General features: G+C 31.5%; 1 protein-coding gene across 1 annotated transcript in view; it reads left to right on the top strand.

The window, feature by feature from the left end:
• Positions 1 to 10,521: 10,521 nt before the first annotated feature.
• The window catches only part of LOC139519227 (dual oxidase 2-like), a 57,671-nt gene continuing 41,482 nt past the window's right edge, over positions 10,522 to 26,710 (top strand). Inside the window, exons 1-5 of the mRNA XM_071311169.1 lie at positions 10,522 to 10,751; positions 24,206 to 24,292; positions 24,681 to 24,842; positions 25,745 to 25,932; positions 26,428 to 26,662. Of these exons, the coding sequence (XP_071167270.1) occupies positions 10,703 to 10,751; positions 24,206 to 24,292; positions 24,681 to 24,842; positions 25,745 to 25,932; positions 26,428 to 26,662 (721 nt within the window). The 5' untranslated portion in view covers positions 10,522 to 10,702. The remainder of the gene's footprint in view (positions 10,752 to 24,205; positions 24,293 to 24,680; positions 24,843 to 25,744; positions 25,933 to 26,427; positions 26,663 to 26,710) is intronic.

Here is a 26,710-nt window from a genome sequence, read left to right as displayed (position 1 = left end):
TTAGTGAATAATCCTTTTATTATTAAAAAAAAACATAGATGAAAATCTGTTTGCCACGATAGAAGTTCTGGTACTTTTTTGTCATTTTTAAACAGTTTTTTTAAATGATACAAATAGTTTTTACATGAGAGTAATCTGATATTTACAGATTTTTTATTTATTTTTTATGAATTTCACTTTAGCAAATGTTTAATTTTAAACCCTAAAATTCATGTCGTATTTTGATATAAACAGGCATTATATGCATTATAAAAAGTGTCCTTCACAAATTTCATGTGATTTTAACACATATTTCTTATTATAAACCTTTTTATTGATGAATTAATCGGAATTGCCTGTTAATGAGTGCCATTCTAATAAGTTTGTATTTTTTCCACTGATGGCAATCAGAAGTTAGTACTTCATAGAAGATAAGGATACATTAACAAAATGAATACAGAATTGAAACTTTTCTTGAATGAATTATGGTGAAAAACTTGTTAAAATAGGTAAAGTTTGGTACCCTCACATTACACTTATATTTTTTATAACGTACCTCTGAAAATGTTTTATTGGGCATTGCTTCATGATTGTGGTACTTAACAAATTTTGTACTTTATTTTTGTTTTGTTTTAAATGCTGTCATTACTAAAACATGTATTAAAAATGTTAGATTCTAGTACATTTGTACTAACTAATTCATGTACATTTAATGAGGGTAGATTTTAAGGTTAATGGACAAACATCTACTTGCCAGTAGTTTTCAGTTTAAGTGTAATATATGTTTATGTATTTTATATCCTCTAATTTATCTGTAGTCATTCCTTGGTAAAATATTCAGTATTCTGTTTATTTATTTATGAATTATATTTAATTTGTTTTGTCATAATATTATAGCCATATTGGTAATATTTTTTTTTATTGAATTTTTTTATGTATTTTTTAATGTGGTGTTTGGTATTACAACATGTAATAGTATGTTGCTCAAAATTTCTATGTATTAATGGCTTCTTGTGTAGTATTATTAACAAAATGTATCTCTACGTGAGGATGTTCCAACCAATCACTCACATGAAAATTAAAGGTTTCACAACGAGTGACTGTGAGAATAGAATATTGCTTGATATCAACTCAAGCTTTTTAATCTCTATATATTAATAAACCATCCTTTCAATTCCTTTGACAAGTTTATATGTTTATATGTTAATGAAAGTGAACAACAAGCTTTATTCAATTCTCACAAGGTCCGATTTCTCTTATAGTAAAAATTGTCTTTTCGGATGATAGGTTTTTGTTTATTCATGCTTCACTTCAAATGTTAGTCTGCTTATGGTATTGAACATATTGCTTCTGGAATATTAGAATAGATAGTTATCTTTTTAATAAGGAAGACGGATAATTTTATAGGAATTTGATACATTTTTCTGTATAATAGATTAGTTATATTTAGTATTTAACTCATAACAGGGTCATTAGTTATAAAGTCTTATCCATAAAAACATACATGGTACTACCAGGAAGCCCTTAGAAACATTATACCTGGATTTTAAAAGATTTTTTGTAAAGTGAAAATGAAGGAGATACTCTTAATTTGCTTGTATACTGATTGATTTCCCAATTTTCAAAATGCCTGCTCTGTGTGCCATGTTTGTTTAAATGGAACAATCCTGATTAAAAACTTCATAATTATGTTGTTTAACCTTTTTGTTATAGTCTTTGTATATAGGTCATTTATTTTGTGTTAAATGGTTTTTGTTTTAGATATATTTTACAGTATATCTTACTATCAATGCAATGAATCTCACTTACTGATCAAGGTTGTATTGTTTTATAGATCTTTTGGGACCAAACTTATGTTGCAGTACCAAGTTTGATTTGAAGAGGCGATCTCTTGTATATATAAAGAAAATGTTTTTTTTATATAGAAGAACTCTCATCAAACTAACAGCTTTTGCTTGAAATTTATTTATAGTGCAGTTTTCTACATGAATACACACAATGGCGGTTGTATAATGGTATCTTTTTTATCTATTTTTTTTTATTGCAAAATGCTATATTGTCAATAGATGTGCTGTAATTTTTATAGTTTCTAAATAAAAAGGGTTCTTAACCCATATTTTTGGATTAAACTGTTTTGATGACACAATTTTTTCTTAATTTTTTTTTTTTATGAAACGCTCTCCCTGTGTGTTTCTATCTAATGAAGTGACTCGGTTTGTTCTAAAATTAAACAGTTAGTCTTAAACTCATATGAAGACTCTTATGCCTCGTTCACACGTACACTTAATTCGAATTGAATTCCAATCGAATTCGCTAATCGCCTTCACACACACTCCTTTTTTAATTCGAATTGATTCGAATTGGCTAATTCGAATCATTCAATTCGCATTAGAAATACGTTTTTGTTAATACAAATTAAAAGTTAACATCGTTTGGACAGTAAAGCGAATTTTGTCGGCATATTTTTTTTTTGACAATAATTATTACATTCAATGTTATATGCTGTGTCATTGTTGTGCTAGAACCAGTTCATTGTTATATTGGTACCAGTCCATGTACATTTTTTAATAAGGAAAAAACTCATTGACAAGACGAGACTTACCCGGTAAGAAAATGTAAAATTGTAGATAAAACTAATCAGTAGATATATGTTGCAATATTTTATAGTATAAAAGTAATTTTATTTGGAATTGGATTGTTAAGCAACTTTGTATGTTTGTTTAGTTTGTACATATATATTGCATTTAATCGGTAATTAGCTAGTCATTAATTAGTTTAAGTTCTTTCCCTATATTTTAATTTCAACTTTTAAATACTTTAGAGACAACATGAATAAGTTGATGTTAGATATAAAAACTTAATTCACTTTTTTTTTTTACATTTAATTGGGGAAAACATAGATTGACTGTTATGGGTTGAGAGTAAACTTTTATTATCTGCATTTCATAAATCAAAAGTATGTTATTTTTCTGTAAATGTATGTTATTTTTGTAAATTTGCATCTTTCTAATAGTATTGGAAACAGTACCAAAACATGCTTACATGATTTTTATACAATTTCACATTATAAAGGAATTTTCCTTAATTTATTGGTCCAAGAATACACCTTATCGCTAATCCCGGCTGACCCATCCGCTTGAACTTTTGACGTCAACAACAATCACTTTACATTGTGGCGTCAGATATTTTGCTTTATGACGTCAAAATTTTACGGGAACCTGTGTGATATCCAGTAATGGCGGACAAATAGCGATAAGGTGTATTGACTTTCCAATAAGATTTGATATGATGACTTGTATTTGATTGAAAGGTCTGAGGCTCTGAGCATATGTAAGGCAGAACTTTGTTACATATTTCATTAAAAAAATAGATGACGGATAACAAAACTGAGAGAGAGTTTTATCCCCCAAACAGTGTTAATTTTGTTTATTTCTATAAGACATCAATAAATTTATGTTGTCTCATAGATAAAAAAAAGTTAAGAAGTAGTTCACATTTACATTATTATTGCCATAACATCACTTTATCCTTTCCCTTTTCAATAGGTGTATGATACATCTGTTAATTGCTTTCTGGTGTCTTACAAACTCAAATCGTTTCAACAGTATAGTTTTCTCCAGAGGCATTGCTGAACAATATTACATTTTATATTAGTGCTGATAACAATAAAATACAGAATGTTTTTGAAAAGACAACGCACTATCAGTTTGTTTGGAGATGGAAATGTCGATTTTTTACTCAAGATTTATTTTAGTGATCTGGATTCCATTACTAATGAGCAGATGGAACTGGCCTTTAAAGAAAAATATCATTGTTCATTTATCTTCTTATAGGTTGTAAATACAGGCATTTAATTAGTTTGTAGTTTCTTGGGATGGATAACCTTTTTAATCTTGCCATAGTTCATGTTCTCTTTAATTAATTTTTATTATGCCCTCGCTGTAGCAGAGGGGGCATTTAGTTTTACCCTTGTTTGTACATAGATTTGTACATAAAAAAAAATGAACAACATAAAACTGGGAACAAATTAAACACAACCATAGTCTTTTGAATGAGTAAAAACCTATTGTTACTGACTCATTGAAAGTAGGTTTGCTTGAGGGCACAGTCTGAAGAAAATTTACTTTCATTGGTCAAGGAGATAATGTGTTGATTCCATCGAAAAGCTAAAATTGTTTTATTATAGATGTTATAATAAAATATTTTTATCTTTTCAATGGGTTCAACACATTTTCTCCTTGACTTATGCAAGTTAATTTTCAAAAAGTATAATTCAAAAACTATGACATATCTTCAAAAATGTTTTTGAGTCCATTTTCATTCTCTGTTCTCTTGTTTTGCTTACATAAGCCTTTTATTGTTGAAGTGGCTACAATTTGATTGTTCAAATGTACTTATAATTTGCTGTGTATTAGATAATCATACACATGTATTAACATATGTGCAATATTGAATGAGGTGCTGTAGAAATCATGATGACAAATACATATGTGAAAATCATTAGAATAAAATCAGGTGTTATTTTTTACTGTCAGAGTACAGCTAATCATGTTTAAAAATATGCAGGGCTGGATTGTACAGAATTTTTAGAAATCGATTTATAATTGACTTTAAGAAATTATTATAATTTGCATATTCTTCTTTTTTCCCCACATAAAATAGTGTAGGAAAGAAAAGAGCAACTAAATGATGGTGATTGGTTCCCTAGAGTGTTATCTTAATAATTTTAATTGACTTTTTGTCTTGAAATATATTTCGTGAATAAAAAAAGTGCTAAAATGAAATATGGATTTAATGTAAACTGTAGTGTGTACTATCATGACTATAGAACAACAGTTTTTATATACAAACTGCATTATTTAATACAATTTATTATAATTATATATTCTCTTCTATTGTACAAATCAATTTTCCAAACATTTATGTTTTAGCAAATATACAGTGAATCTCTTTAAAACTGGACAGTTAATATATTTTTTGTCACAATGAGAGGAGTAAAGATCCTTTCATTTCTCTTGCTACATGACATTTTAAATTTCATAAGATATTTGGGAGACTATTGAGAGTTGTCTCCCCTAAATTCACACAAGTATGCTGATTTGTTGATTCTGCAGAAAAAAAGAAAAACATCAAGTATGGCAGTTAGTATCAACAAAATAGAAAACCAAAATTGGTTACAAAAAAAGATAATTGAATCCATGAAATTGAAAGTTTACTGAGTATAAAGAGGTTCACTGTATTATAATAATTTGCCTTAATCAAAATTCTGTGCCTTCAGGTTGTAATCATAATATAACAGATTTTCTAGTATTTTGTACTTTAAATTAGCAATAAATATTGATTTTAATCTTTTTGTTTTGAAAACCTGTATTTGAAAAAAATCTCAGCTGGCTCACTTAATAAATAAGTCACAGTGTCACAGAAAAGTCTTCAGTTTTGACATGTGGCAATATCAAAAATGGTTCACATCAAAAAGAAAAAACACAACTGTCATATAAAGGTCTGAAGTGATGACATTTCTCAACATGAAGAGTGCAATATGTCACAGAGAAAACCAGAGTGTCATTAAAATGTAATTTGTGATGACATGTATAACTCCAACAGTGGGACACATTAGATAAAAGGTCTTCAGTGATGACATGTTCTAACATTAAAAATGGTTCATGTCACAGAGAAAATAACAATTGTGTCACTAAAAGTTCTTCTATGATTCCATGTTATAATGCCAAGAGTGGAACATATCACAGAAAATCACAACTGTGTCACTAAACGGTTAGAAATGACATTTTATAACAAGAAAAATTGTTGACGTCATAGAGGTCAAAGATCTTCAGTGATACCATGTTTAAATACCAAGAGTGGAACATGTCACAGAGAAAATCACAACTGTGTCACAATTCATAACGCAAAAAAGGGTGAGTATCATCAAGAAATCTTAACACGATCACTTAACAGGTCTTCAGTTAAGGCGTTTGGCATCTGAATGATACACTTGGATACATGGGGTTAATCATTTGTGTGTTTCCTGCAACAGTGTGGGAGACATAGGTAGTACTATCCATTGATGGTTCAGAAACTGCTTGAAAAAAAAGATTATTTGTCATGTGACTGATTTCTCACTTATTATGAGTAATAGGATAACTACATTTGGTCTATATGTTCCTTGTTATAACTGTGAAGTCCATCATACAAAGATCACCTGACCTCAACCACATTTAATGGACCAGTGATCAAGGTTAAAATTATGCAATAATGCCTGTTTCTCAAATTTTATAAGACTGAAGCATGTCTACTATATTTGGTGTATGGAATGATTGTAATGATCTGTAATAGGTACATTGCTCATTGTTGAAGGCTGTACAATGACCTATAGTTGTTAATTTCTGTGTTATTTTGGTCTCTTGTGGAGAGTTGTCTCATTGAAATCATACCACATCTTCTTTTTTTACATAATAGTAATGCAGGTCTCACCCAACCTTTATCTCATTTTCATTATTCATTGGTCAAATTTTAGTTTTTGTGTTTTGGTCTGTTTTTCAATTACAATAACCAGTAGGTCAACTATATTTGGTATATGAAATAATTGTAAGGTGTACAAGTCTGCTTTGCAGTTATCATCTGACCTTGAAACCAATTTCATTGTTCTATGGTCAATGTAAAGTTTTTGTGTTTTTGTCTATTTTTCAAGTACTATTTTTCTCTATTTTTCTAGTACTATAAGAAATAGGTCAACCACTAGTATGTTTGCTGTACAGAAAGATTGTAAGATGTACATGTCTGTATGGCAGGTATCATCTGACCTTGACCTTATTTTCATGGTTCATTAGTCAATGTTAAGTTTTTGTGTTTTTGTCTGTGTTTTTGAATACTAACAGCTTTTTAAAGGTTAACTATATTTGGTGTATGGAATAATTGTAAAGTGCATATGTCTGTCTGGCAAATATAATCTGACCTTGACCTCATGTATGGTCAATGTTAAGTTTTTGTGTTTTAGTCTGTATTTCAATTAGCATACGCAATAGGTCAAATATATTTGATGTATATAAAACATTGTAAGGTGTTTGATGTGTGTCTGATACAATCTATCTGACCTTGACCTCAATTTCATAGATTTTTAATTGAAAAAAGAAAATATTACGTTTCTGTAATGCTTTTAGGAAAACCTTTATCTTTATGACTCTCAACTTAAAATCAATGGTCAGTAAAGCCAGAGACATATAATACAATGTATTATATGTCTCTGGTTAAGCATGTGTGTGCACTCTTGTGGAAATACACTCAATTGACGGTTCTACTCAATTAAAAATAATGAAAATGGTTTATTTATGTAATTGAGCGCATGTGTATTTTTCTTGAACTTGGTAGTGATTTATGGCAACATTGAGTTATTGGTGGCATATATTCTCTGGATTCCTCAATCTGATGATTGATTGGAAACACACAAGATCGTTTTGACTGATGAATATCGTTATTTTTGTTGTATTCTTTTCAATACAGGTCCCAAACATTGAACACGAAAATTGCCGTTAACACCCCCTCCGACCGAGTGGAATCTTGCATATTGTCAACACTTATCTGCCTAGAATGGGAAAAGTGCAAACCTTATAATTATGTTTTAACGTTAAATGTGCCTATACTCAACTTGTCCGATACCACATGATTCCGACACTGTATTAGTTTGAAAAAAGGCTTCTTTTATTGATACTTTTATTTGTACAGGAGGTTCTGTCCATCGTCTTGACAGGTAATGCAAGTCAGGGCCGTAAATTGCCTTTCCTTCTTGGGAAAAATGGACCCTTTTTAGACAAAAAATGATTTTTTTTTCGTTTTTTTTCCTGTATGCAATGTACCTCCCAAGAATCCACCACTTGTAGTAATTAAATTATTTTGTTACATTTCAATAATTAAGCGCCTAAAAATATTGAATACAGTTGTCTGCTCTATGGTCGGGTTGTTGTCTCTTTGACACATTCCCCATGTCCATTCTCAATTTTATAATTCAGAGTAAAGTAATATTTTTTTACGCATTATACTGCTTTTTGACTTCACAAGCCATTTTTACTAAGTTTTAGAGAAACAATTTGCGAACTTTTAAAAAATGAAAAACTCCCTGACATTGCCAGCTTGAGCATTTTTTGTGATTTTAAGTTACATTTTGTATCTAGCAACATTGCCATTTGCCTGTCAAGATTACAAACATGTCATATGTATGCATTTGCATTTGCATGACTTCCAGCTTAAAGTATCAATTTTGATTTCTTAATTTATCTAATTTTACCTAAGATCACCTAAGTACATCCTTAAAGCATTTAGTATCATTATATTAAATCAACGTATCATCGTCCTGACTATAAATGTACTTAACTACTAGTATTTGCTATTTTCACATTTAGAGCAACCATCTAAGTATCAATCAATATTTAGTTTCCTTTATATTAATTAAAGGAAAGTTATGAAGTAAATAATATCACAAAAAAAGACTTCATATCATTTTTGGACAGAGCTTTCGTAGTAATGATAACCCGTAAGAAATGAAAAATTGATCTAACTTCAAGTTAAATTTATGTATACGGAAAAACAAAGTCACTTGGAAAACAGGAAAACACTTATAATATCAACAGAACGAACAAACGGATAATAACTGTTCTTATACCTTATTAAGACGCCGAAGAAGGAAAAATAAATTAAATTACAGGAAAGTGTAAAGTAGTATATGACAATTTCCGGGATACAATATTTTTGTACAATTCTGAAGCATTTCTTGCACAAAAACGGACTACGATATATAATATACACAGCTGCAAAAGTTCACGTTTTTGTAGGACAAGCAGTTTTACTTTTTCTTTCACATTCAAGCATGATATCTGATCTTATCTATAATATATCGCATATAATTTATGCTCGAATTTATGAGATAAATTCATACTAAGATATCTTGTATATAATCTAGTTTTTATATGATATCTTATAAACTTTATATGATATGTCATAAACTTTATAAGATATCTCTTACTCCTTATAAGATATCTTCTCAAAAATGTAAAATATCTTCTCAAATATGTAAAATATCTTCCAAAGTAATTATATCTATACATATTTTGTATATAAGATATATAATATAGTGTACAAGTTCAGTGTGGATAGTATGTTTGGATGTTTGACGTTGTGTTCTGACAAATGCGTTCTCTGGTTTCCCATAGGGTTCTATGTTGAACTGCGTTGTACACGATGCCAGCAGCCAATTTGTACCATGCAAACACTAAACTACAGATTAAAATCATTTGAGTAGCAAAATCACATACAAATTAACATGATTTTGTTGCAGTATTGTGATGCTGATTACAAACGTGCGTTGGTTAGTGTCATGTTTATTTTTTTCATACAAAATTGTTAAATACTAAACAAGTCTGTTGGTTTTATTGCTTAAATCGGTTATACAGACTAAACGGTTTAAGGTTTTCTCGTTGTTAAAGGCTGTACGGTTGCCTATAATAGGTTAGTTTATATCCCCTCCATGTGAATTCTGGTAGATATGTGTCTCATTGGCAATTATACCACATCTCCTTAGTTTTTAGATTTAAGTCATTTATACAAACAAACAAAGACCAATGATTTTGAAAATCAATCAGTGAAAGAAAAACCAGATACTAGCAAGTTAGTCTAATGAATATAGATATGTAATCTAAATAAATGAAAGACAGTGAAAGTCAAGGACAGAACTTAAAATAAAGTGCGGATTTTTTTCACAATAAGATTGAGAATGGAAAGGGGAATGTGTCTAAGAGACAACAACACAACAATAGAGCAGAAAACAGCACAAGCTAGGCCACCAAAAGGTCTTCAACACATCGGACAAATTTCGCTCCAAAGGCTGGCCTCAGCAATTAACAAAAAGTTGTACTAATTCAGCGAAAATTCACCTAGAAGACTTTATAACAACTAGCTATACAAAGGATTGCAATAAAGGATTAACCCTTCGATTAAGAGTTTTTTCTTTGAAGTCTTAAAAATTTAAGAAAAACTTTTATAAAAAGTGTAACAATATGAAATTTCAGCAATGGAAAGGTAGTTCAAATGGAGTCTTGCGGAGAAGCAACCGTGACCTCAAATGTTCAATACATGGTTTAACCCCGTTGTCTAGGGTCGAACTCACAACCTTCCCATTACCCGAGGCGAGCACGCTACAATGCATGCAGTAGTATTTGTTTGGATCGGATCATCTGTTTTTATATAAATACAATGTATGCCGAAAAACGTATTCTATTTTTTCAATTTATATAATTTCATAAGTCATTAAAGCCGTTTTTATAAAATAAACATCCGTTGCTTTGTAATCTCTAAAACGTCTCAAGGATTTTTGTAAAGTTAATAAGTTATTAAATCATATACATTCACGTCTGTTTCATCCGTAAAACATCACGCACTACATGTTAAAATCTGCTTTCTAATAAATTAAAACAGAAAAATAAAATTCCCAAAAACTTGCACGCAAATTAGTTAACTGGTTATTAATTGAAATATTTTTGGTTTATGATTTTTTTAAACTCTTTATTGGCCGAATTAACAACACAATTTATTTGTGTGTAATTGTTCACACCATTATACTTATACAGACAACGTTTTATAAGCTTGATAAGATGAGTTAAGTGTTTTGTTCCTGTTTGCTGAATCACAAATAGCGGAAGGGGTACTTTTGACATCCCAGTTTAGCTGATTTTGGCTGATGGATGGTCTAGTTTGTTGGCTCTTACTACTCCTGGCTTTCAATGTTGGTAAGTTATCAAACAAAATATTACATTAAAGTAATTTATATTTATTTAAAAGCATAAAATGCGATTTGTTTTTTTTCCCCAACTGAATACGTATATTGCATTTCCTGTTTTGGGTCACAAGGTATGTTAGCATTGTAATGTTATGTCAATCATTATTACAATATGATTTAACAAATTTTTGAATATGTGAAATCAGCTTAAACATCTTTACTTATTTCCTTCCCTCTTTTTGTTTGATTTTGTCTTTTTTGTTGTTTCACTTTCGAAAATAAAAAATCCATAAAAACTATTGATACTACAAAATATTTGGTTACTGTATATGGATGAATTGTATAAAAAGGCACTATAAAAGCCTATTTTAAGTTATCGAAAGATTTTGTATCCTTGCATCCTTCAGTAAAAACAAGCATGCATGTTTTTGATCATACCATCAAACCCACTCCTATTAGAAAGATGTGAGATATGGGGTGCCTTTAACCCAATGTCGGCTAAATGTAGAAATGAGATTTGTTCATTTGACCATATTTACTCCACATTACCTGAATATAAATTCTGTAAATTTATCTTGGAGCTCCAAATAAAAAAGCACCAACTTTGCAGTATTAACTGAGTTGGGAAGACTACCAATATATTTTACCATGATTGAAGCAATGACTAAATACTATTACAGACTAGAAAAATCAGACACTAACTTTCCATTGTTATATAATGCATTTATAGAATCAAAGAAATTGTATGAGTCAAAGAAACCATCGTGGTATATGTCATCTGAGGAACTTCTTTCACTGATTAATAATTATCAAATATCCTCAGACAGGGTTAAGCCAATTGACAACAGAAAACAAATAAATGGGGGGGGGGGGGGGGGGGGGGGGGGGGGTTCGCAAAACTCACTCAGAAGGAAAACTATGAACATATGTTACCTTTAAATCAAATTTTGGTTGTGAAAAATATCTTAATATTGTTAAAAAATTTGAAGATAGACGGAGTCTAACAAGATTTCGCATATCTGCTCACCATTTACTTATAGAGAGAGGTAGATATAGTAATACTCCCCGACACAATAGAATATGTAAGAGATGTTGTAGTAATGAGGTCGAAGATGAAACACATTCTCTTTTCAACTGTGATAGTGTATCGGACCAACGGAAAGACATGATAACAATGATAAATAATTGCTGCAAGAATTTTAAAAATCTTGAAACAACCCAAAAACTGATATGGTTAATAAATAATGAAGATGATAATTTATTATCAGAATTATGCATGTTCATTAAGAAATATGAAAAATTTTAATGGGATTGATCTCCCTCTACTACTTGTAATTTGAACTTTATATTTTCTCTATAGTGAGTTCTAGAGCACCGTCCCTTGATGAATATTGTCCAGTAGCAATGTCAACCCTTGCACCTGGGCATTAGTCATGAGGAGAATCACTATAGGAGTAATCTCATATCTGTAGCTAGTTCTGAAGGATCTCCCCTTGATGACCTTTGCATTGTTGTGATGCAAAAGTCCCTCACTGCTGTGCAATGGTCATGAGGAGAACTACTGCAGAATAAGATACTATATTTCTGGTTCTATTTTTACTTTTTTTTGTTTCCCTATTAATAATTAACTTTATACCACATTCTTTTAATATTAAATCGGCCTCATTACACTCAATGCCTCTTACCATAATTATATCCTAGATTGCTCATATTACACTTTATTACTTTGTGTATTACGTATTGTGTATTTCACTAATGTTTTATATAATCATTGTATTAATATGATGTTTTTGTATCTTGCCCGACAAGGGCCCATGATTGGTATAATAAAATAATGTCTAATGTCTATAGATGATATAGTTTACAGACTGAATCATAGATTTCAATCCGAATTAAAATCCCTCTGACTGAAAATCAGCGGCCAAACTAAATAATTTAAAGGATGACAAAAAAAAATCTATGCATGCTATCTTCAGCCATACAGAGTTATACTCTTCAGATTATTTTATTGTGGAATCACAAGAACAATAAAGTGTAACAGCCAATCTCATGGAAATGATGAAAAATTCGATCTTGTACAATAACCATGAGCATAACTATACAGGGGTCCATGCATAAAATTCAATAAAATATAGTTGAAATATTTAGTAATGTTTAAACTACATATAAAAAGACTGATCACAAACCTAAAAGTACAAGAAATCATGCCTATACAGAAATACTAATATATTAGGCTGGTGATACCCTGATATAGTAATAACATTAACGGTACGTACCCAGTTTGAATGTTCCATGATCTAATATAAATGTTTAAGTTGTTTTCCACGGAGTTTGAAATATCTGTTTTCCATTTACATTTCGTGTTTTGTTCTATTTGAGAAAATTAGTGGCAAAGCATCATGAACATAATACCCCAAAAATCACTCTGATGATTTAAACAATTACCTAGAAATGGCACCATCAAAATAATTGATTTATACGAATATTTACTCCATATGATATGGAGGTGTATTTCAAAAGACAGTCGCCATCACCTTCTTGAGACATTTTTACACCAGGTATACATGGTGTAATTGTAATGAGTATTTTAAACGAAAACATTTTGCAATGTAATCACATGTTAATCACATGTAATAAGTAATCATTCAATTTCTGATTACATGTAAACGTAATTTGATCGATTACAACTGTAAAAACAGGTGTATTCATGATTTGTTTTTACAAGTGCGAGGTTTGGCTAGCCACAAAACTAGGTTCAACATTCGATTTTTTCTTAAAATGTCCTGTACCAAGTCCAGAAAATGGCAGATGTTATCTTATAGCTCGTTTATGTGTGTGTTACATTATCGTTTGTTTTTTGTTGCACTTTCGTGTTTCTGTTCTTTCGTTCTTTTTCTCTAATAGTTGATGTGTTTCCCTCGGTTTTAGTTTGTTACCCGGATTTGTTTTCTCTCTACCGATTTATGACGTTCGAACAGCGGTATACTACTGTTGCCTTTATTTATATTGAATTCATATGATATTTTGCTGATATAAATTTTGTATATGGACATAGACATTAAGAACTGTACACCTCTTCTAGTTTACTTGTTCTTTAATTCGTACCTTTTTGTTCGTATTAAGAAGACTTCTTGGAGCTCAAGAAGAGTATGGCCTCTCATCGAATAATTCAAAGGTTGGTTACTCAGTAATACTTAAAGCTAAACTTTAAAGCAAGAGATGTTTCAAATATCCTCATTATGAATTTCCCATTTCTAGGTATTACTATGCGTATCTATCATACTAATTAAAACGGATAGCTTTTTCTGTGTTCTCTGTCGTCCAGATACAAAAAATCAATATGGACGTTGGTGTGTCGCTTCTCCGTCTTCAAGATCAAATCAATTAATATGGGTTTTGTTGTGTCGCTTCTGGAGACCTTCGGAGCCGTCTTCCAGATAAAATCAATTGATTGATACATGTTTTTTTTCCTAAAATTTTTTTGCTTGATTAATGCATGAAATGTTATGATTCTAAATCCTATTATTTGTTCATTTGCAATTGCAATCATCCATGCACCAGAGACCAATTTCCTAGTAACTAAACTTGTGACAACTTTAGGTAAATGCATATCCATCAAAAATGAGCAAAATTAAACTTTTACCGTATAGTAAGATTAAGCTTTAAAGGATATAACAAAAAACGAAACAATACAAACGAGTAAACTAAACCACGAATGGTGCTTAAACAATTGAAAAAAACCCAAGCATGTCAGTTACCAACGACTAACACTGATTTACAGAAATTCTTGACTTGGGATACATGTAGGTAAACATAAAGAATAAAAGCGGCGCACTAACCCTTCCCTTACGTTGGACACTGGTGCTACATCATAAAAAGTATATAAGACCAAATTGTAAAAGAATGTTGGAAAGTTCTTGACTTGTCAGATTGATACGAAGCCTCAAAAACAACGGACATAAGGACAATAGTTGACAAGCAGAATTAAGATCGAGTACTGCAGCAATCACTGCCAGCTAGATCAAAACCAATTACTGATACAATAGACAACACAATAGACAATACTTGATTATCAATAAACATTTTTTTTTCCAGACTGAAAAATAGCAATTAGAACGTGACATTCAGCGAATAATCTGAGAAATCATGACCTTGTGCAGTGTCCAAAATCTAGAATTGACAGGAAGGGGGGCACATGTGTTTTAACAGTTTCTATTCAGGTTTAAATTTACCTAAACAAACGATTAATGTGAATACAGAAAAAAATCTGCCTTTTCAAAAACAATTTTCTTTTTAAAACATCGTTATTTAAACAACGATGCGGAAATAAAGACTTAAAGTTAATATGACATCTATAAGCCGGTCCTTATTAATACCAGTTTAACCTTTGCTACACAAAAGTAGGAAAATCCATCTTACACACCATTAATTATTACTTTGCACACATGGTAATATGTAAAAAAAAAGTATGATTATCTTGGTTATATAACATTCCAAGCTATTCTTTTTTCGGCATAGTTGTGGCCAAAATTTAAATGATTAACTGAATTGTACAGATATCCTTGTCACAGTCCACCCAATCTTACTTTTCTGTGTAAGGTACAGGCATCTTGGTGATGGCGTTTCTTTCAGATTAACGGATAGTATATGTATATGTAAGCTCTCACTCGGGCTGACAGTGCACATGATGCGAAATAAAGTTAATAGGTCTGGAAATCATGTCTTTCCCCTTTATTCTGGGTTGAAAACCTCATTTTAGAAATGACTGGATCTTTATATATATAGTTTTTTTTTTTTTGCATTTCAGTTTGTTATAAAACTGTTTTTGCCAAAATTGAGGTGTTTGTTCACCTGTTAACGGACCCCTATTGTCCCCCCCCCCTATATATTTTGGAAAAGATTATATATCTCTGTATAGATGTACTGATTTTATGGATCACAAAAATTTAAATGAAAAAAATAAAAAAATAGAAATAGTTTCCCGCGGTTTTCTTGATTTCAAGCTATTCGGAAACCATCAGTATCTTTCCAACAACTGATTGGAAGAGGCTGAGGCTGAAGAGAACCGATTATTCATATTTAATTTTGTGAGGTGAGCTATAAATAACCGACAAGAGTCAAGAGATGACAAGAGGCATATACATACATTTGCTCCGGAAGATAATTTCTCGACTAATGATCGACTGAAGTGGTTGTATTTATCAGTAATCACTTTGTTTGTGAATCTCATAGATCTCATGATAAGTCAAAATATTTATGAAGTCTTGAAAGGCTATAATTACAATAAAGGCCTCAAAGCAAACACATAAAATATCCTTTCATATGGGGGTCAGACACGGCCATTTGTACTTTTCCCGTTTGTGGTGTTCTTAATTAACGAGGGTTGTAAACAGTAATGGGGTACCTTCATGACAAATAGCGGTAAAAATTCTTGCCAAATGAGGATAAGGTTTATGACCCCTTCTGTAGCCATTTTTGTATGAACTTTTCAAACTTCAATTGTCATCAAAACTACAGATATAATGAATAATAGAGATATGCCATTTAGTACATATACCAAGGGGGGACTTGATGGAAAGCATAATTATTTACTGTTTCGTTGCATTTACTAGAAAAATAGTACTTTGTGGCAAATAAACCAAGATTTTTATAGAAAATCCACAGCCTTTAATACAGAGAATTTTGTTATAAAATTTTAAGCATAGATTTATAACTTGCTTTTTTATGATGTGCTAGTGTTTATTTTCTACAAAAAGTTCTAACCAACCTGTAAATACCTTGTGCTGAGTCACTAAGGTCGAGCGCACCCTGAAAGGTGTACTTGATTTGGTCCATATTTTTATTTGTTTTAACCAATAACTACATTAAAATACTTGTTTTAAGGAAATCAATGCTAGCACTGCATACAATAATCCTATATCTATCAGTCATCAAATTGCCAAATATAAGAATACAAGGACAAAGGGTGTGGATTTTCTATAAAATTTCCATATGTTTAGCATTGAATCAACACAAGGGTACATAATCCTTAATGCAGGTTAACGCTAAAACGCAGTTTAACGCTAATTTTTTATGCATGACTATAAAAGGTACACTTTCTTTTAGACGATAAAAGAATTGACGAATCAAGTTAATTTTTTTAATAATTATTTCTGACCTCTGACGAATCATGATAAGGATATTTTGACAAAACACTTTAAAATTTTAACCAATTTGACTCTAACGGTAGCGGAAATTGACCGTTTGACGCCTGACGGTGAAAGGCATTACTACCCTCATTAATTTTAACTCAAAATTGAGAAGTTGAGAAATTGGCAAATTAAAAAAGTGAAATCGAGAAATTAGAAAATCAAGAAACCGGGAAATCCAGAAATCCAGAAATTGAGAAATCTGGGAATGGTGAAAGAGAAATCAAGAAAGTAATAAAAACACAAAAACAAAAACACAAAGATTTTGCTATTTCTCTTTTTTGCTTTCTAGCTAGGGCAAAAGTAAATGAACTTCATGAAATAAGAAATCAAGGGGAGGGTGAAATGCAAATACTCTACAAATCAATAGCCGGTCAAGACGTCCTAATTATTCCGACCAAGGATATGTAATTTACTATATAAATCCTTGTTTGGACTAAGTTAATATTTTCAATTAGTTTAATTCAATAGAAAAATATAAATATTGTTAGATATTTTCTGAGCAGTCTGGGTCCTAGGGTTTAATTTTGGATTTTATTGGATAAAGCACATGTATATATAATGCAACAAAAGTTTTGAATAATAATATTTAACCTTTAAACCCATGTGTTGCTTTTTATGCAGTTAAGCTGCATTATGCGAACACCCTAGATTTGTGTTCTACCCAATAAATGCTGAAATACTTGCCATTGTTATTATCTAGCTCACTGTTATATATAACCAATTTAACACTTTTTTAATAGAATTAATTCTGGATTACAAAAAATATGACCAGAAACAAACTTAAATGATCGTCGAATCACCCAAAAGTTTTGAAGTTTCACTTAGGAAGTAAAAAATCCCGACAGGTGACAAAATACATCTATGAATGGTAAATGAATATGAACACTAGAATTGAAAATCAAAAGATACATATATGTAAAAAAAAAAAAAAACAGAAAATATTTTATACAGAAACTCAAAATTAATTAATGTCAAAATCCAATACAATGTGACAGCTTGGAACAGTTTATCTAACAATATAAATTTCTTAATCAGTGATAAATGTTGATAATACATGTAAGATGCTTTTAAAGTGTAAACATATTTTTTTCTCAATTTTGAAGGGTCAGTTAAAGTAGCTGGAAGTTTCTTACTTTATTTTCACAAATAATACAACTATATTATATAACAAGTACACACCTGTGATATCGCGGGGGCCGTGACTGAATTAAAGTATATAACTATACCTAAGCCTTATTTTAGTAATTGGCATTGTCATCTGATAAAGTCATGTCGATTATAAGATACACAGTTTTCTCTGCTTTCAAATCTTTCTGTTTGAACCCGTCGACCTGGAACTTATCAATTATTGGAAATATTAATTATTTGGAAAACAAAAGGTCCAGGCTATCCAGGAATGGGGTATTTTTTAATCAACAGCATTGTCCTATATAAGTTATCTTAGAAAGTCTTGCTGATTGCTGAATAAAGCTACAATAGGGAACAATTTGACAATGATTGAATTTAGTAGTGTCAGCCCTTTGATTATGACCAGTGTATATAGCAAAATCCTAAATACACCGTTTGGTGGTGCGCCTGTCAAATGCGGAACGTACAGATAAGGTAATAGCTAACAGGTGAATATACTATTGGTATCGTTATTGGATTAGACCCGGAACTTGTTAACTATTGGCAATATTAATTATGTGGAAAACAAAAGGGTCTGGAGTGGTGTAATTTTTAATCTACACCATTGTCCTATATTAGTTATATATAGAGTTGAATTCTCTGATTTGTCGTTTTTACCCGATGACGGCTGACAAATTGGACCTCGTAATTTTAGTATTATAGATACCTGAATGTAAGCAAATCATATGATATATAGGTGGCATCCTTTGGGCCACTCTACCCCCTCCTGTTTGATAACTTGGAAACGGATGAGATCCCCACCTCTCAACCAAATACATTCATGTATGGGACTATATATATAACAAATCAAATGAAATATAGGGGAAGTCCCTGGGATCAACCTCCCCCTTCCTGATTGGGAACTTTGAAACGATCGAGATCCCCACCCCTAAACCATATTATATTCAAGTATTGGACAATATAACAAAGCAAATGAAATATAGGGGGAGTCCCTGTGTTCACCCTATCCCTTCCTGTTTGATAACTTAGAAACGGATGAAATCCCAACCCCTAAACCATACATACTCATGTATGGGACAATATAACTAATCAAATGAAATATAGGGGGAGTCCCTGTGGTCACCCCTTCCCGCATGTTTTAGAACTTGGAAACAGTTGAGATCCCCACCCCTAAACAATATATATTCATGTATGGGTCAATATAACTAATTAAATAAAATATAGGAGGGGAGTCCCTGGGGTAACCCTACCCCCTCCTGTTTCAGAACTTTGAAACCGATGAGATCCCCACCCCTAAACCATATATATTCATGTATGGGACAATATAACAAATCATTTACATTTACTATGGCCAGGTCAGTCAGACTTCACCTTTGATCCCTGTAGTAGTGAACATTTGTCTGATTTGTGTCTCATAACTTTTGTACTATAAAACATAGTCAAGATCCCCACCCTTAAACCATATATTCAAGTATGGGACAATATGATAAATGAAAGATGTGGTATGATTGCTAATAAGACAACTGTCCACAAGAGACCAAAATGACAAAGACATTAACAACTATAGGTCACTTTAACCATACATACTTATGTATGGGACTATATAACAAATCAAATGAAATATTGGGGGAGTCCCTGTGGTCACCCTATCCCCTCCTGTTTGATAACTTGGAAACAGTTGAGATCCCCAACCCTAAACAATATACATGTATGGGTCAATATAACTAGTTAAATGAAATATAGGAGGGGAGTCCCTGGGGTCACCCTACCCCTTCCTGCAGGCCTCTACAATAACTTTTTTTTCAACTTGTCCAGTAGAACAAGTACATATCAAAACTTACTTGTCCGAATGAAATTGTTACTTGTCCAAATTTTTTTTTATTTTAAATAACCTTTTTACAACTTAAGTTGATTAAAGGAACAAAATGAATTTAAACAATAGAACAGAATTTGATGTTTTTCTTTTGAAATACTTTTCAAAAATATGAGTCAAGTACAACTGAATTTAATCATGTCACAGGACTTAGTTTTAGTTTTCATCAATTTTAGTCTCATCAGACTCTTCACATGAGGCACCATCTGATAGGCTGGTACACTCATTTGACATTTGTATCCTATTTTTTTTAAGATGAAAAAAGTTTATTCAAATACAATCAATAAAAAGAAGATAAGGTCTGATCAATAGCAAATGAGACATCTCTTAGCAAGAGACCAAATTACACAGAAATTATATAGGTCGCTATATTGCAAGTATTGTTTTTTTCTACTTATGATTAAATATGATTTTGTGAATTTTATGGTAAATAAAAATAAAATAAAATTTTTATGGTAAATAAAAATAAAATAAAAAATTTATGGTAAATAAAAATAAAATAAAAAATTTATGGTAAGGCCAATTAAAATTAATTGATAGATTTTCATTCTCGCCCGCCCCTCTGAAATCGTCCCGCCCCGATTCTTTTTATTTTACAAATTTAACGATTTCCGGATTTTGTTCATTTCCGTTACCGGTAACCGTCAATAATTCGTTTCATTCGAACTTCCTGTTTCAAATTTCGGTTTTCATATTTCTTGTTTCGAGTACTTTAAAACGATTATGTTGACAAATTCTGCTGCTCAATGATGACAGTATCATCTACGGAGAATAGAGATAGATTGCCAAAAGGGCATGAAATATTCGGGGTTACGAGTATTAAATACGCTGTGTCCAAGAACGCAAATCGCGGTATGTCACAAATTGGAAATTTCTTTCATCAGAAAATTGTGGATTTATTTAATAATACATTCGACTTTGTGTAAGCAAATTTGGGCTGTGAATGATATCCAAAGTGCAATAATCATGGAAAAAATTGGTAGAAAAAATATAACTGAATTAAAGAAATTGACAAAAGCACGAACTTGTTAGATCTATGACCGTATATTGAGTTCAAAAAGTCGGCAAACATACACATTGTGTACTAGAAAACCCTTAGATTTACCTATGGCTATTGTTTTTGTTTAAAAACACAAAATACCATTAAAAGAGTATTTAAACAACTTCATGTTTTACAATGTATAATTATATATGCGTCATTCTTGCATACACGGTAACTTGAGAATCTTAAAAGCGCCAACTTTACTATTCCCAACACGTGTTTGAGTTATCATTTCATTCATAATACTTTTGTCGCATACCATTGCATTTGCATAAGTTTATGGGGACTACAAACCATCGCTTAGAGAGCAAAATAAATTTATAGTTGGTAGTCAAACTGAATAGACAATTTCTCCATGGTTTTACTGTTTACTGAAAATAGGTTTCTAAAGTAGCAATTGCTGCATGTAGAACAGTCGTTGCAAATCAGAGATGTTTATTCAAGAATTATAAAAAATATGTACGACTCTTTTAAATGTTTACACATTTACATGGTATATCTGTAAGCTACATTTTGTAATTATAACACTTGCATATATATGAAGGCCTATGAAGTTCACGCCACAAGAAGGTTTCAAATTAAATAAAATTTAAAAAATAAAATCCTCCCACCCGCCCCATTTTTTTCAAAACTTTGGATGAAAATCTACTAATTAATTTTAGTTGGCCTCAATAAAAATATTTTTGTGAAAAAATTACCTGTATGGTATGTATTATAAGGATCAGAATAAGGTAGCAAAATGAGGTACTGATTTGTCTTGGTCCCAAAATGTCTCCTGCCTTGCCAAACTGTCTATCAATCATGTCTACTAAATATGTCTCCTATGGTGCCAAACTGTCTATTAAACTTGGAGCTAAACCAGTCGAGGTGACGAACTGTCCTGTAAAGTTACCTTATCTACAAAAGGCATCATTGATTCGAATCAGTAAGACTGGTTTTCGAGAATAGTATACCTTTCACCTTTTAAAATGTACCTGACAAAGAACCAGTAAAAATTATCGATTGCAAGTAGCATAGGCGGATCCAGGGGGGCCCTGGGGGACCTGGGCCCCTGCCTTTCGTGGGAAAAATTTGGTTGATTATATAGGGAATCACTGAAGCATGACTGGAGGGGCCCCCCCCCTTAGGTCAGTCAGCGGGCCCCCCCTTAGGCAAAGTTCTGGATCCGCCACTGAGTAGAAAAAGATTTTGCATTTGAAAAAACAGAATACATACAGAAACATGTCAAATTGATTTTTGTTTTCTTGAGTTTTGTTTATAATTACTTTGTTCATCGAAGTTGGATTATTAAAATTTATTTTCTGCAAAATTATTGAACTTGTCCCAACGGACAAGCTTGATACAGCTTTTACTTGTCTGACCTGTTTTCCCTCTGGTACAATCGGACAAGCATTATTGTCGAGGCCTGTCCTGTTTCAGAACTTTGAAACCGATGAGATCCCCACCCCTAAACATTGCTTAACCATATATATTCATGTATGGGACAATATAAAAAATCATTTACATTTACTATGGGCAGGTCAGTCAGACCTCACTTTTGATTCCTGTAGTAGTGAACATTTGTCTGATATGTGTCTCATTACTTTTGTACTATAGAACACAAACTTGGTTTTCTTTCCAGGGAAACCAGTCCATTCATTCTATTTTATGTTCCTACTAAGTTAACTTGGACTACTAACAGTAAACTAAAACCAACTTTAACTAGGTACAACTAGAACAACTGCAATCATTGGGAACTTGTACCACTGCAGACTCACCATGAAAATATGCATTGATATATGCATTGCTTTTGAAACCTTGACAACATATAAATTATTTGCCTTAATAATCAATTCATTAGATAAACATAAATTTACAATATATGAATGTTTAATGTTGAAGCAACATTGCCACAATTTTCATAATTATGTTTGTCTTGGTTTTTGGTTAACTGCCTTCAGCGCTTACAGCGCTTTGATTTTTTGTAGCATTATATATACATGTAACCTTTTTGGTTTTATAAAACAAAGACTAATTGACCAGGGTTTCCAGGAACAACATGCAAATATTGCAGCATCTCCAAAATTAACATTTTTCCAGAGTATTTACAAAATGAGTGAATGAGCAGGTTATGTTGATACTTTAAGAAATAGACGAGAACGATCATCATTATGTAAATTAAGAGTTAGTGCTCATAACCTTGCCATTGAAAGAAGAAGTGCCCAGAGATCAAAGAATTTGTGAAATCTGTAAAAGTGGTGAAATTGAAAATGAACAGCACATGCTGCTACACTGCAGAGGTTACTCCAGTATAAGAAAACTTTTGTAATAAAAATGTTCAAAATTACAGGAAAAAATATAACCACATTGTGGAATAAAAATAAAATAAATATTATACTTAATAATACATCTTATACGGCAATTTACATGGCATAGTGTCGAGAATATGTAGCTTCGTTTCGTGTTTTTAAGTCCTGAAGCCATCTTATTAATTGTCCAAGTTGGCCTCTGAATACTTCTGATGACCATATAAGTTATAGAAACATAAAAAAAAGATATAAATATAAAAGTGAACTCGTGTAATTGCATTTTGCCATGTCTGTTTAATTTTATATTATAGATTAAAAATATATGTTAATCATTGTTTTTACTTTTATAAGAATGAGTTTTTGTGGATCGAATTAGTCAGTTAAATGATATACCTTCATTTCACTTTCAACATTGACATTCTTTTCCTTTAAACAATTATACACACACAATTCATGTGTTATTCATCACGCTAAGGGTTTAAATTGAAGTTCACATGAATACGAATTTAATGAGGTTGAATTATTCATGTACAATTAAGTGAATAATACATTTATCAATGTTTCTTTACTTATTTTGACAAAATTAACCCGTACTGGCTGCTAAAAGCGAATTATTTTTTCACTATTTTACTTTTATTAATGATTGAACAAAAAATATTATATTTTTGATTTTTTATAAATCTCAGTAGCTAGTGCCCCTTTAATATTGACCATCCACAAGACTGGTCAAGTAGTTCAACACTTACAATTTGAAAAATAGTGAAAACATTGTATACTTATAAGTGAGGTTTTATAAATGCCTTTTAATATTTAAGTTTTCTACTATGATTAGAAATATACCGTAGTTATAATTTTATAACATTATTTTATAGAAAAATAAAGATTGAGCATTGAACTATTTTAAACCATTATAATTTGTGAATTGACTTTGTTTGTTTTCAGATTGCCAGGAGGAAACTCCTGACCCTGAGCTTCACCCATTAGATGGATGGTATAATAATCTTATCAACCCAGACTGGGGTGCCGTTGGTTAGTATTTTGACTGTAACATAAATGGTACATAACAATTATATTAATTAACACAGACACTGGGGTGCCGTTGGTTAGTACTTTGTATCAGTATAGGCAGATGAAGGAGGAGGGAACCCAGGTTGCCCTTGTCCCACTCATTGAGCTATAAAAATGGTTAATGCATAGACTTTAACAAGTTCCACTTTAAACATTGCTTAGATTAGGGGCTCTGGCACTTTTTTTTGAAAATCCTGGATTTATATCAGGTCAAGTATGGGTTCTGACCTGATTTCTATCACTGTAGTATTGAGATTTTTAAATTTTTTTTTCAGAAATTAAAAGATTCACAATAGGTAAATTTATCAGTATTACACATGCCCTGTTAAGGTATACATTACTTTTATAGATACTCATCTGTTACGGAAAAGTAAAGTTGGTTATGCTGATGGAGTATATCATATGGCCGGACCCATGAGGCCGAATCCTTTCGATATCAGTAGTGCCGCACTTAGAGGACCGATGGGACTTGGATCACCAAGAGGGAGGAATGCTATGATTACTTATTTTGGTAAGATCATTATGAGGATTATATTAGCATATTAATTTAAATGCAGGTTAGATTTAATATTCATTTATACCAAATACGAAATTATATGTTTGTTAAAAAATGAAGGACCATGTTATTAGTACATGATGTTTCTTTTTTTGTGAACTATGTTATTTATATTGTTCCAGGAGAATTTAACATTACATGATTCTTACATGATTGAAGAATATAGTAGAAAACACATTCCATTCCCTAAGGAATGCATTAATGTAAAAAGGATATGCCTTGTTTAAGCCAATCATGCAGCGACCTAACAAAACAAATAATTGAAAATTCCTGAAAGACATATAGATTTAAACAGTCAACATGCAGTCTTTAAAAATAGGTGCTGTACTCTTTTTTGTTTTATTTCTCTAATATTTGATTTACCTCTGAAGGTCATTATATCATAGTCATAGTTGTCATCAATTAACGTTGAGTTATCTGATTAGGACCATTTCAAAAGAAAATATTTTGTGAACAGTAACATCAGCGTCTGTGTATCATACAGTATGTATCTACAAGGTGCCATTGTGATGATTAGCTGTGTTAATAGGATGAACATGATGAAGTATTTATGGTATACCATTCAAAGAATGTAGTGCTGCCACATTCCCTGTATAATGCATACAGTAGGGCAGTTTCTGTCATTTAATAAGTGATAAGATCACAGCATCATTCCCAACTGCCAAAAGGGATTTTATTCTCTTTTAAGATGTTCCCAAAATAAGACAGCTGAAAACAAGGTCTATAAATCTGGTGAGCTCCAAATTGTATTCAATACTTCTGTCTTGAGAAGTGTACTTGATGAAAATAAGGAGATGTAGTATGATTGTTTTCCAAAATCTTTATTATAAAACAGTTGTTTGGTCACTATATTTTAGGTCAGCAGGTTGTAGAAGAAATCATGGATTCTCAGAGACCTGGCTGTCCTAGAGAATTTGAAAATATTGATGTACCTAAGGGTCATGACCTCTTTGATACAGAGGGTAAAGGCAATGTCCAGTTACCATTTATACGGTCCCGATATGACTTCAGAACAGGACAATCACCTAATAACCCTAGACAACAGGTATACTTAATAAGTATAATAATGGACATCTCCTTCAGTTATGCCCATTTACAGTAAAAGAAATATTTTCTGATGGTTAAGATTTAACTGCTTAAAAGTTGATGTATACTTTAATATTTTATCAACAGTATAAAGTTCATTCAAGCAATAATTGGCTTTGATTTGTTTCTGATTACCAAATGTCAGTTAAATTGTACCAATTCTCAGGAGGATTATGCACTTATGGAATGTGGGATACATAATGGGGAACATTAGGATCTAGGGTAAATAGGTAAAAAGTGTGAAAAAAAGACAAAAAAGCTGGATTTTGGAAATGAGAACCTCTGTCTCACTCCTTTAATTATTCTAAACAATTTCATGCTGGAAAAAAAAATAACTATTGACATAGTAATGTGCAAAGTTATGACAGTTTTTTATGTACCAGTTTGCAAGTCATTTTTTTGAAGTGACGTATTTTTTTATTTGATGAAACTAACTTGATAATGATGTTTACAGATATCTGAAATAACACCATTTATTGACGGTCAGCTAATGTATGGACCAGCAAAAGCGTGGACAGATGCTATACGGGAATTCCGTGGAGGACGACTGAAAGCATTAGATGATAAACCTCATCCTATAAGCATGAGTCTACCTGATAGAAATAACATCAGACTACCATATGCCAATCCACCCAATCCTAGAGAAACAACAAGAGAAACGAGACTCAGAGGGGTTAATAGATTTTGGAGTAAGTGTCATTCAGACCAGTTTTCATGAATGTAGATGTAATTCTCAT

Source organism: Mytilus edulis, chromosome 4, assembly GCF_963676685.1.
Source record: "Mytilus edulis chromosome 4, xbMytEdul2.2, whole genome shotgun sequence".
Classification (NCBI taxonomy): domain Eukaryota; kingdom Metazoa; phylum Mollusca; class Bivalvia; order Mytilida; family Mytilidae; genus Mytilus; species Mytilus edulis.
The sequence above is the reverse complement of the archived record's forward strand: the minus strand, read 5'-3'. Positions and strand labels throughout refer to the sequence as shown.